The sequence below is a fragment of the Festucalex cinctus genome, chromosome 11 (genome assembly GCF_051991245.1).
Source record: "Festucalex cinctus isolate MCC-2025b chromosome 11, RoL_Fcin_1.0, whole genome shotgun sequence".
NCBI lineage: Eukaryota > Metazoa > Chordata > Actinopteri > Syngnathiformes > Syngnathidae > Festucalex > Festucalex cinctus.
In genome coordinates this window covers 17133990-17146695 of record NC_135421.1, presented here as the reverse complement: position 1 = coordinate 17146695, position 12706 = coordinate 17133990, and the positions used below count along the sequence as shown (strand labels likewise).

Genomic DNA, 12706 nt, shown 5'->3' with positions numbered 1-12706 from the left:
ATAAACAGGTCAACGAATTCAACCTGGAAGAGGAAGCGTTCGACTGGCCCGCCTCGCAGTACCCGCTGCGCAAAAAGACTCAGGACAAGCTGACACCCTTCCTGCGCCTGTACGAAATCTCCAACGACTTCCTGACCAATTACGATCTGTGGCTCTACGGGCCGCTGTCTGGCGTCAACCCGGACAAGGTAGCCGGCCGGCGTCCTTCTCTCAAAAATGGCATCGAAAGCGGCACCCCTTTTTGTGAAATTTGGCCATTTGGTTCCGCGTTTCAGATTGAAGGAGATGTCAGCAACTACTGGCGTTCTTTGTATAAGCTGGAGAAAGGCTTCTCCGAAGTGCCCAATGCGCTGGGCCTGGCCACCATCATGAAGGAGAAGGTGGAGGTCTTCAAAAAGGACGTGCCAATGGTCCAGGTGAGGGTTAGAATACTTTTACAATTTGCATTATACAGTAATTCGTACAGATGCGTATTGCATTCACTTGAAAAAGAAAAAAAAAATCCTGTTTTTCTGACTAATTTTTTTTGGGAGCTTTGTTTTTTTGAAACCACTGACCTGTATATATGGCTGGATAGCCAATAGCCCATACACGCCAGTGCAAGCCGTTGAAGTCGCAGGGCGGCCATCTTGTTACTCCCACCTTGGTGCTCTGGTTTTTGGAGTATTTTTTTTTTCTGTTTTTTTTTTTCCCCTTCCGTTTTTCTGAATGTATTTCTTCCCTGTTTTTTATTTGAATATTTTTTATGACAGAAAAAAACTATTGAGTAAAACAGAAAAAATATTAAAAAAAACATTAAAAAAAGTAGTAAAAAAACAACTCTCCAAAAAAATTTGTCAGAAAAACAGGAGGGTTTTTTCCACGTAAATGCAATACGCTTCTGTAAATTGGTTTGTGAGGTTTTTATTTTTTTTATTTTTTTTTAAGTTGAGCTACTTTGAATTAGTTTTCAGAGCGGGTTTCTTACACAGTAAAATTCTGAACAGTAAATTTGACTCTATTTAGAGTGGAACCAAATAGACTCAGTTTTAGAGTAATATTTACACTTGGAAGAGAGTAAAATAAAGAATTAAAAAAAAATAAATAAATAAAAGTCACTCAAGGGTTGAGGAACGAACTCAAGACCTTCAGCTTGGGAGACTGCCACGCTACCGGCGTGGACCGGTTGCCACTCAACCGTTGATCCTTTCTGAACAGGTGCTCTGCAATCCCGGCCTGCGTCCGCGCCACTGGGAGATCCTGAGCGAAATCTCGGGCAAACCCCTCAGCACGACCGACGAAGAGTCCGCCTGCATGTCCCACTTCCTGTCCCTGAAGATGGAGGAGTTCCTGCCCGAGTTTGAAAGCGTCAGCGAGTCGGCCAGCAAGGAGTACTCGCTGGAGAAGGCCCTGGAGAAGATGACCACCGAGTGGGCCGACATCACCTTCAAGCTCCTGCCCTACCGCGAGACGGGGACCAGCATCCTGTCGTCGGTGGACGAGGTGCAGATGCTGCTGGATGACCACATCGTCAAGACGCAGACCATGAAGGGCTCGCCGTACATCAAGCCCTTCGAGGTGGAGATACGGTAAGACCGCATCAGCGCCGTGCATCTCGGAAGTAGTGTTCTTTTTATCCGACATTTTTAAATTTGGTCTCAGTTTTAGTCCAATTTCAGTCACGCTTGTTAGTTTTCATCACAGTTAGTCCAACCTCATGCCATTTTTATTTAGTCCATTTTTAGTCGACAATAAATCTAGTATTTTAGTCTTTATTTTAGTCCAAGAAAACACAATTTTATATGTCTAGTTTTAGTCGACAAAAACTGTCAACTTATGCTGAACATTTCGGGTCTAAAACTCTTTCACATAAAGTTTTGTCATCTTTTTGATGAAAAACAACTTTGCACACAATTACAGTGGCTACTATGGCTCCTTGCTATAAGCTAGTAAGTTAGCAAGCATTAGTTAGCGGAAGCATTAACATTGGTGGAACGTTATAGCCGTTGGATTAATATTTGCTCCCAAAAACGTATAAACATGTTCTATTTTAAATGTTTTAAGTGTCCCAAAGACATATTTATATGTTTTTTTTTTGTTTTTTTGTTTTTCTTTTTAATGCTAGAGTATACCGAAGGCTTTGATGAATCCTCTCAACTGCAAAGAATGGTTGAAGAAATTTCAGTTATTACACAAATGGCCAGCAGGAGGCAGCAGAGCAAAGGAGATCAACCAGGGCCATTTTGAGAAAAAAAAGCTCAGTTACTCCAAATTCTAAAAAGATTTGTGAATAATGATGAAACTTAGCTATATTCTCATACTAATTGCTGCAAAACGGAAACAGATAAAAATCCACTTTTTTTTTTTCCTGATGAAGGAAGACACTGTACGGAGCCCCTAAGGTGACATGGTAGAAAAAGAAAAAAAAACTTTGCGTTCCCTTGCAAAACACGTTTGCGTTCCCTCGCAAAGAGATTGCGTGCCCTCGCAAAACAACTTTGCGTTGCCTCGCAAAGATTGCGAGGGAACGCAAAGTTGTTTTGCGAGGGAACGCAAAGTTGTTTTTTTCGCCTACCATGTCACCTTAGCTGCGCCATAAACAGTTCCGGGTCATCTTCCATGTACGATAACCAAAAGCGACCAGGGTGGAAGGTTTGTAAACATGAAACAAAGCAGTGGGAAAGCTTTCCCAAAGCGACTAGGATGGAGCATGTATTTTCCCACTGCTTTGTTTACACGTCGCTTTTGGTCACAGGGAAGATGACCCGGAAGTGTTTACGGCGCAGCTAAGGTGACATGGTAGGCGAAAAAACAACTTTGCGTTCCCTCGTAAAACAACTTTGCGTTCTCTCGCAAAGATTGCGTTCCCTCGCAATCTTTGTGAAGGAACGCAAACATGTTTTGCGAGGGAACGCAAAGGTTTTTTTTTGTCTACCATGTCACCTTAGGGGCTCCGTACTAATCTTTCTTTTGGTAGGGTCCATGTTTTGATAGCAATAGAACACAATATTCTGTGGACCTTGCAAAATCTGTCAAAATCCAGTAAAACAGCTGTGGCTGTGAGTCAACGAGTTAAGTTCTAACTATAATTAACTTTTTATTTTTTTTTTTTTTATTTTATTTTTTTTTTTTGACCTTTACCGTGAATCCACCTTCCGTCAGTCCCATGTGTTTGTGCATGTTGCACTTTATAGCTGCAGATTTGAAAAGGGGTGTGCCACTGTGTGTCACATGACAGTGTCACAGGCATGACAGATTAGCAGAGACAAGATTTTACAAAATCATCTAATTTTCATCTCGTTTTTGTTCATGAACTAAAATGTCCATAGATTTTAGTCCAGTTCTTATGAAGTGAAGTACATTTTCCTCTCGTCTTCATTAATCTACGAAAATGCATCCTAATTTAGTCAGTTATTGTTATTAATAAGGGTTTTTAGTCTGGTGAAAAATGTGTGTGACAAAATAATTTTTGTTTAATTTTCGATGACGAAATGAACACTACTCGGAAGCGTGCTTTGACTGTGCCGTGTGACTTTGGCGAGCCGTGACGATTGTGTTTCACTTGCAAGCGATTGGGAGGCCACGTTGGTGCTTCTCCAGGAGATCATGGATGAGTGGCTGAAGGTTCAGTCCACGTGGCTTTACCTGGAGCCAATCTTCAGCTCGCCCGACATCATGGCTCAGATGCCTGAAGAGGGACGCCGCTTCACCAACGTGGACAAAACCTGGAAGGACACCATGAAGCAAGTTGCTACGGTACGTACAACGTCGTGTTGCTCTGTCCATCGGTTTTCTATTACGCTTGTTAGCTGGAGCTGTGGTCAAGTTAAGTTTAATTCATTTGCTCCCAGAAACATATAAATACGTTCTATTTTAAATGTTTTAAGTGTCCCAAAGACGTATTTATACGTTTTTTATTTTATTTTTTTTATGCTAGACCATACAGAAGGCTTTGAGGCAGCCTCTCTACTGTAGAGAACACTTGAAACAATGAGTGAATGAGTTAATAGCAAAGGCAAAAGTGTGAGATAAACATGTTTTTATTTTTTCCAAATGCAGGGTCTTTCCATGCTAACTCACCCCACCCACAAAAAAAAAGAAAAATTCTGTGAATGGCACGGTTCCACTTTACTGAGTTTCTTTGACGAGTGAACAAGTGACATGAACCTTGGACTTCGCCAAAGTGACTTTTTTTTTTTTTTTTTTTTTTTTTTACCCGTAAAACAAAATATAATACTAAAGTAATTATATTTATAAATAAATATAAAATAAAAATATCTGAGCCCGGCCAAAGCAGATACACATGCAAAAACTTGATTGGGCCGCACAGTTTGAGCTTAATATGGCCATCTGGTAAAGACAAATTTCATCCAATTGTTGTTGGGGACAATTGGAAAAGGGTTCTTTTTTTTTTACGCATTTGGTCAGCGTGAAGCAAAATGATAACAATGCTCTAATGCAAGCATTATGCACCATAATGATGCTTTTATGCAATATGCAGATGGTCTCAATGGGGGGGACGCACAAATTCCTCAGCTGATAGGGCAGTTTTGCAATCTTGGTCTTTTTCATTGTGCCGCACTTGTGCTTCACATCACACAATATTGTCCATGTGCGAATGTGGAATAGAAAGCTGGCAATTCATCACGGGCGGACTCTTATTGAGAAAGCCCCATCATTCTTTTAGCAAACAATATGGCAGTCAGTGTCTTATTAGGGTGGTGGGGTGTGCTGCATTGTTAAAGCTAAACAGGTTCATGGGATGCGCTCCGATTATTACTTGCAATTGTCTGTAGCAGGGAATAAATGACATATTAAGAAAAACGACAAAAATAGTCGCATTGGCGCCTTGTTATCACAGCCTAGCATAGTTTACGTATGGGAAAAAAATCATCAACAAATATGTCAAAGAAAAGTTGAGTTTTCCTGAGAGATCCTACAACATGATTTCAATCTGATTCTAGTCCGGACTGTGACTAGGCCCCTCCCAAAAAAAAGTTGAATAGGTGTTGTGTTTTGCACCGTTGTCCTTTGGCGGAAGCCAAGTGCGCTTCAGCTTGAGGTCACCAACTGATGGCCGAAATTTCTCACTCAGGATTTTCTGATGTAGAGTAGAATTCATGCTTCCATTAATCGCATCAAGTTGTCCAGGTCCTGAAGTAAGCTGGAGACCTTAAGCTTCAGGAATGGCTTTGTAAGACTTTTAGAGATCCTTTGCTCAACTTCATTTTGTCAGACAGGTTCTGTTGGGGGCGGCACGGTGGTCGAGTGGTTAGCACGTCCGCCTCCCAGTTCTGAGGACTCCGGTTCGAGTCCAGGCTCCGGCCTTCCTGGGTGGAGTTTGCATGTTCTCCCCGTGCCCGCGTGGGTCTTCTCCGGGTACTCCGGTCTCCTCCCACATTCCAAAGACATGCATGGCAGGTTAATTGGGCGCTCCGAATTGTCCCTAGGTGTGCGTGTGAGTGTGGATGGTTGTTCGTCTCTGTGGGCCCTGCGATTGGTTGGCAACTAGTCCAGGGTGTCCCCCGCCTACTGCCCAGAGCCAGCTGAGATAGGCGCCAGCAGCCCCCGCGACCCTTGTGAGGAATAAGCGGCCAAGAAAATGGATGATGGATGGATGGTTCTGTTGGAAGTGATTTTTTTCCCCCCCGATAGGACAGGTCAGGAGGTAATCAGGCTTGGGTGTGGTCAGAGAAAAGGAACTCAGCTTTTCAAAATGTTATTAGCCACAATTTGAATTCATGCTTTAATAAGTGGGACGTACTTTTTCCGCACAGGGCTACCGGTAAGTTGCTCTGAATATTTTTTTTCCTTAACTCATTCACTCCCAGCCATTTTTACTGAAGCAACCCCCTTCGCTCCCGGTTGTTTTACTGGATTTTGACTGATTTTGTAAGGTCCACAGAATATTGTGTTCTATTGCTATCAAAACATAGAAACTACCAAAAGAAATATTAGAGTCTCTTCCTTCATCAGTAAAAAAAATACATTTCTATCTGTTTCTGTTTTGCAGCAATTAGCATTAGAATATAGCTAATTTTCCTCATTATTCACAAATCTGTTTAGAACTGTGGGGAAAGAGCTTGTTTTCAACATGGCCCTGGTTGATCTCTTATACTCTGCTGCCACCTGCTGGCCGTTTTTTAAATGACCCATTTTCTGAAGCTCTAAGGCTGCATCAAAGCCTTCTGTATACTCTAGCATAAAAAACAAAAACATATAAATATGTCTTTGGAACACGTAAAACATTGAAAATAGAACATATTTATACATTGGAACCAAATGAGTTAATAAATAAATTCACAATTTAAAAACGGCATTTTATGTTTACCTGGTTAATCGTCTGATATTTTTACATTTGTTCAAAAATATAAGAATGCGAGAAAAGAAAGCAAGCAAGCGCACATTTCTGTACACATTAGAGAAAAAAAACACCAAAAAAGCTACACAGAACAACAAGGGTGAGATAAGAAAAGAGACACGAATCGAAGACGAGAATGTTGAGACGTGGAAAGCAAAAAGAGCCGAAGGAGACCAGAACGTGACCGCTGCTGCCGGCCGCCGTCCTCAAAAGAGTTTGCAAAGGGTAACAACGTGCTCAACGGACCTGAAAGCAGACGCATCAATTTCAGGCGAAAGCGCGGCCGCAGTGTCAAATAGAAATTATAGATTTTGTCTGGAAGGGGTGCCGTTATCTCCAGTTGCAGAGAAAATGAGGCCACCGAGGGACAGGGAGACCACACACAACGCATCTGCTCTTGGATTTGTCATCGAGCCTCCTGACAAAATGAAAAGAGATGCTTTCTTTTTTTTTCTTTTCTTTTTTTTACTCGAATACTTTCTTTGTGTAGGACAAATTGTGAATTTTCCCCACAAAATGAAAAGAGCTCCCAGGTGTCTTAATAACAACTCTGTGACACTTCTCCCTGATGGAAAGTTTCAAAAATCACACTTTTTTTCGCCCAGGGGTGTCACATCAGGGAATGTGTGAGAGAAAATACACGCACTTTTACCACAACGATTGGGCTGATCGAGCTAGGGGGTTGTGTGAGGCAAGTGCTTTGTACGTAGGGAAGTGGAGCCCAGAGTGTAGGGGGGGGAAAAAAAGAGAATTTTTACTCATGGATGCAGCACTTTATACACTTCACAATCAGTGTTGCAAATCAGCATGTAGCGCATGCAGTGGACAAATTCCTGGAATGGAGTAGTCGTCTTTGCATTCATTTAACTCATTTTCTGCCAAAAATGTATAAATATGTTCTATTTGAAATGTTTTACGTGTCCCAAAGAAGTATGTATACGTTTTGTTTTTTATGGTAGAGCATACAGACGGCTTTGATGCAGCCTCTCTACTGTAGAGAACGCTTGAAACAATGGAAGATATTACAAAAATGGCCAGCAGGTGGCAGTGCTAATGCTAATTGCTGCAAAACAGAAACAGATAGAAATATACTTTTTTTTCCTGATGAAAGAAGAGACTCTAATCTTTATTTTGGTAGTGGTTTTATGTTTTTATAGCAATAGAACACAATATTCTGTGGGCCTTGCCAAATCAGTCAAAATCCAGTAAAACAGCCAGTAGCGAAGGGGGTTGCGTTAGTTAAAATGGCTGCCAGTGAATGTGTTACGGTTTGTAGGTGGAGTAACTGATGTGGACCCAAATTGAGGAGACAGATCAGATGACGGGAATGGGCAACTTAGAGTGATTTATTTACAACTGGGCAAGAAAACGAGACTTGACGTGAAAGGACTGGACTGGACTGGACTGGACTGGACTGGACTGGACTGGACTGGACTGGACTGGACTGGACTGGACTGGACTGGACTGGACTGGACTGCCAATACACCCAGCATAACCCATGTAACACCATCAATGCACCCACACCGACTGGACAAACACAACAGGCTAAATACACTAATACTAATGAGTTAAAGAGACACACCTGGGGGAAAACACAAGTGGCTGAGGGCAGTGATTGGTCACACACTGGGAAGGGAAGACACACTCAGGTGGACATGGTTTGACATAATGAGACAAGGGAAGAAACGAGGAACACATGACAAAACCACCAACTACAGACAAACACACCCAAAAACACCAAAAGAAAACAAAATCCCAACCCCACAGAACCAAAACATGACAGAATGAGATAATGAGGGGAAAGATGATTTGACATACGATTTTGAGTGCTACTCGTAAATCTGTTTTATCTCCTTTCATTTTAATTGTCAGATGTACAAAAATCCCAATTTCCAATTTCTGCCAAGTTCAATGTCCTGTTTCTGTGTGTGTGTCCACCCCACCTCCGCCCCACCCTTCCCCCCTTGGCAGGACAAGCACGTGTTGGCCGTGATCAAAATCAATCAAATGCTGGACAGGCAAAAGAAGTCCAACGAGCATTTGGAGATGATCCTCAAAGGGCTCAACAATTACCTGGAGAAGAAACGTCTCTTCTTCCCTCGCTTCTTCTTCCTGTCCAACGAAGAGCTGCTGGAAATCCTCTCCGAGACCAAAGACCCCACGAGGTCATATATTGCAACCTAACAATTATGCGTTACCATTACCAAAGGCGTAATTGAATGGAGAATTCAATTCTATAGAAAATGGGGGAAAAAAAATAATTATAGCACTAAAAATGTTGCTAATTCTGTAGAAAATATGGAAACAACTGATATAATGAAAATTGACCAGATGCTAACACACTCACGGTTGGCATGCTAACATATAGGAAAGTAGCAAAGGCTATGGCAGATTGTAATTTTTTTGCCTGTCCTTCATACACTAAAAGAGGTGATTGAATGCTAACATGCTAATCCATACCAACGATTAACATGTTAGCATTCAATCATCTCTTTTTCTTCCTAAAAAAGGTGATTGAATGCTAACATGCTAATCCATACCAACGATTAGCATGTTAGCCTTCAAAGGTGATTGAATGCTAACATGCTAATCCATAACAACGATTAGCATGTTAGCCTTCAATCACCTCTTTTTTTCCTAAAGGAGGTGATTAAACTAATTAAAACTAGTTTAATTAATTAATTAATTAATTAATTATATGATCACCTCTTTTAGGAAGAAAAAGAGGTGTTTGAATGCTAACATGCTAATCCATACCAACGATTGCTATGTTAGCATTCAATCACCCCCTTTTACTGTATGAAGAACAGGCAAAAAATCTTTACAATCTGTCTTAGCCTTTGCTAGCTTGCTAACTGTTAGCATGCCAACCGAGTGTGTCAGCATCTGATCAATTCTCATTATATCAGTTGTTTCCACATTTTCTACAGAATTAGCAACATTTTTAGTGCTGTAATTATTTTTCCCCCCGTTTTCTGCAGAATTGAATTCTCCATTAAATGACGCATGTGTTTGCGTATTTTCAGGGTGCAGCCTTTCTTGAAAAAGTGTTTTGAGGGCATCGCTCGTGTGACGTTCACCGAAGACCTCGACATCACTCACATGAAGAGCAGCGAGGGCGAAGAAGTGCAGCTCGTCGACATCATTTGCACCCCGAACGCCCGCGGCCAGGTGGAAAAATGGCTGCTGGAACTGGAGAACGACATGATTGCGTCTCTGCATAAGGTGTCCTTTTTTTCTGTCTATTTCACACCTTGAGCTATACTGATTTGTTTGACTTGCTAAACTGAAGTCCATCTCGGGGCTGTATCGCAGGTGGTCGGGGAAGCCATCGACGCGTACCCCAAAGCCTTGCGGATCGACTGGGTGCGCTCATGGCCCGGCCAGGCGGTCCTGTGTGTCTCACAAGTCTACTGGACGAAGGATATCCACGATGCCATTAAATCTGGACAGAAGGTGATCATGTGGTTCATTAAATTTTAAAGTTTTTAGTTGTGTATATATAATGGGTTATTGTGGTCTCTGTATCCGCAACCGCAAACGGCACGAATTGCACGTTTCTGTCGAAGAAAGATGGAATCGATGTAGGTTTTGGCTGCACACCCCCAATGAAAACTAAACAAAAATAATTTCGTCAAAACACAGGAGTTGATGGTTGTCCTAACTAAAACTGGAATAAATCTAGACGAATGAAATTATTTTTCTCGGACTAAAATAAAGACTAAAACGATAGATTTATAGTCAACTAAAAATGGACTAAATAAAGACAGGATTAGGTAACTAACTAACTATGGTCACAACTAACAAGCATGATTGAACCTTGACTAAAACTGAGACTAAATTTAAAAATGGCGGATAAAATTAACACTAGTGGGAGCCATAATTCTTACTAAATTGTAAGAGATGAAAGAATGACTTCACTCAGTAAAATTCACATTTGATTTTGCGCTGTTTTTATGCGTCCAATTATTGAAATCAATAAACATTGCAACTGGAGATTTCTTTTTTGTAAGCGAGCAGCAGGGGCTCAGAAGATTATTTCTCCCTTCCCTTTCCAACTGGTTAAATTGTTTGATTGGACTGAAATGCTTGCTATTCTTCCCTCGCAGCATGTTCTCAGCTTTGTGCAGCTCGACAGATAGAGAACACAATGAAGAAAAGGAAGCGTGTTGATTGATGTTTCTTCTTATTTATCGCAAATGTATTGGTCCATACACAAGAATATCGTAACAATTACGGACAAAGGTTGCGGCTGCTGGACTCCGATTGTGATTTTCACCCACTTTTGACATCATTATCTCGACCAACCCAGGCCCTGGACGCCTACCTGGCTCAAAATAACCGGCAGATTGACGACATTGTGGAGCTGGTGCGCGGCAAGCTGTCCAAACAGAACCGAGTCACCCTGGGCGCTCTCGTGGTGCTGGACGTCCACGCCCGCGATGTGCTGGCCCTGCTGGTGCAAAAGGGAATCAGCGACGAGCACGACTTTTTGTGGCTAAGCCAGCTGCGCTACTACTGGGTGGTACGTAACATACTCATTTTGTTTTTTTGAATCTCAAATGTTAACACATTTGGCTGCCTTGTGATGTGTTGTGCAGGAAAATGATCTCCAGACAAAGATGATCAATGCAGGTTTGCCATATGGTTATGAGTACCTGGGCAACACCTTGCGTCTGGTCATTACCCCACTGACTGACCGCTGCTACCGGTAAAAGCCACCTTCTTCCTTTTATTCGGCAAACCCTCAACGGCTTTATCGTCTCAGTCGCTGTCAAGCTTAAACACCATCTATGACATTTTTAAAAATACACAAATGAGGAGGCAGACACAAAAATGAGAAAACAAGGCCTTTTTTTACTTGTGCTACGAGGAGAGATAGATGTGTGCAGATCACATGCCTCTGGCTCACTCAGACACACACTCACATTTCTTGTCTTTTAATGGAGTTCACTACCAAATTGTCACTAAAAGGAGGCGGGGAAATAGCAGCATTGTGACAACAAATACAGCAGTCATAAACACAGCAGACATCCTTTAACCATAGAACTTTTACAATCACTAGTCTTTGAAGTTTGTTTACTGCCCTGGAGTGAAGTTCCTCTTTCTCGCAGTCCACTCACTCGGAACAGATAAGCTTTGCAGCAGCTCCAAACAGACAGCAAAATGTTGAATAAATGCTTTTACAATTATTTCTATGTAATAAAAGAGTAAATATGTAATAATATATACATAATAACCCTAACAGTCGCACTCCTCTCATTTCTTTGAAAATGCACCGCCTGTGGAGCAAGTTTCCCGTTACCGACATCAAATTTGGACGGCATCTCTATCTTGGGTCAACCCATGAAAAAGTCTCAAGAAATCATTTCCAAAAAAAGACACAGGAAGGCAGTCGTCTTGATTTCAAGCATTTAGTAGGAATTGCATGAGTGCTCCACCAAAATAGGCTCAGTAGCCTCTGAAGTTTGTTTCCCTTAGCAACACGACATTTTTGGGTACGCATGACTGTAATGAATTGATAGGCAATATTGTGATATTGCGATATTAAAACTGCCGCAATAAATCGTTGTCGTCACGATATTAAAAGCAGGTTGATTTCTATTTTGCAGTTCTAGCACCCTCTGGTGGCTAATTTTTTAGTGGTTTAATTTTCACAAGGCATGTTTTGGCCTTTCTATGTTTAAAATCCATGCTAATGGTCAGATGAAGGGGAACGTAATATGCTTGTGAACCGACTCAATATGTGGAGGAACTCAATGTGGGCTTGCATTAGCAAGTAAGTGCCTCAATATTAGTATTAGAGATTTAGGTTGCTTATATGCATTGCTGTAACGTACAAAAGCAAAATATTGTGTTTTTTAATATGAGCTTTTTTTTTTTTTTTTTTACAATATTTTGACCTTTTATTGTATCGCCAACCTCCCCACGATATCGTGACAATTATCATATTGTGACCTTCATATCGTGATAATATCGTATTGTGATGTTTGGGTAATGTTACATCCCTAGTCCAGGAAAATGTCTCAAGTAGCTAGCACTGGTGAAAAAAAAAAGAAAAAAGTCCTACCTCCTACTGTTTGCTTTTCTCCGGGAGACCAAATGCATTGTTTTTGGTCTGCAATAATTCTTTATTTTACTCTCTTCCAAGTGTAAATATTATTCTAAAACTGAGTCAATTTGGTCCTACTCTAAATAGAGCCAAATTTGCTCTACATAATTTACCGTGTAAGTAATTTGAACCCCATGCCCCGGACAGCTGGACAATGCTAAATTGCCAAAAATGTCATATTTCATTATTGTGTGAGCAGGTAGAGCATTAGAGGTTTTACGACTCACCACAAAACTCTTAAAGATGTCAGCACA

At 41.3% G+C, this 12706-nt stretch overlaps 1 protein-coding gene across 3 annotated transcripts in view; it reads left to right on the top strand.

Annotated features, from left to right (window-relative positions):
• dnah7 (dynein, axonemal, heavy chain 7) overlaps positions 1 to 12706 on the top strand; it is a 74619-nt gene that overhangs the window by 12132 nt on the left and 49781 nt on the right. For all 3 annotated transcript variants that reach the window (XM_077535805.1, XM_077535804.1, XM_077535807.1), the window contains 9 exons: positions 9 to 188; positions 276 to 416; positions 1198 to 1568; positions 3549 to 3735; positions 8312 to 8505; positions 9367 to 9565; positions 9656 to 9796; positions 10653 to 10865; positions 10942 to 11051. In XM_077535805.1, the coding sequence (XP_077391931.1) occupies positions 9 to 188; positions 276 to 416; positions 1198 to 1568; positions 3549 to 3735; positions 8312 to 8505; positions 9367 to 9565; positions 9656 to 9796; positions 10653 to 10865; positions 10942 to 11051 (1736 nt within the window). The remainder of the gene's footprint in view (positions 1 to 8; positions 189 to 275; positions 417 to 1197; positions 1569 to 3548; positions 3736 to 8311; positions 8506 to 9366; positions 9566 to 9655; positions 9797 to 10652; positions 10866 to 10941; positions 11052 to 12706) is intronic.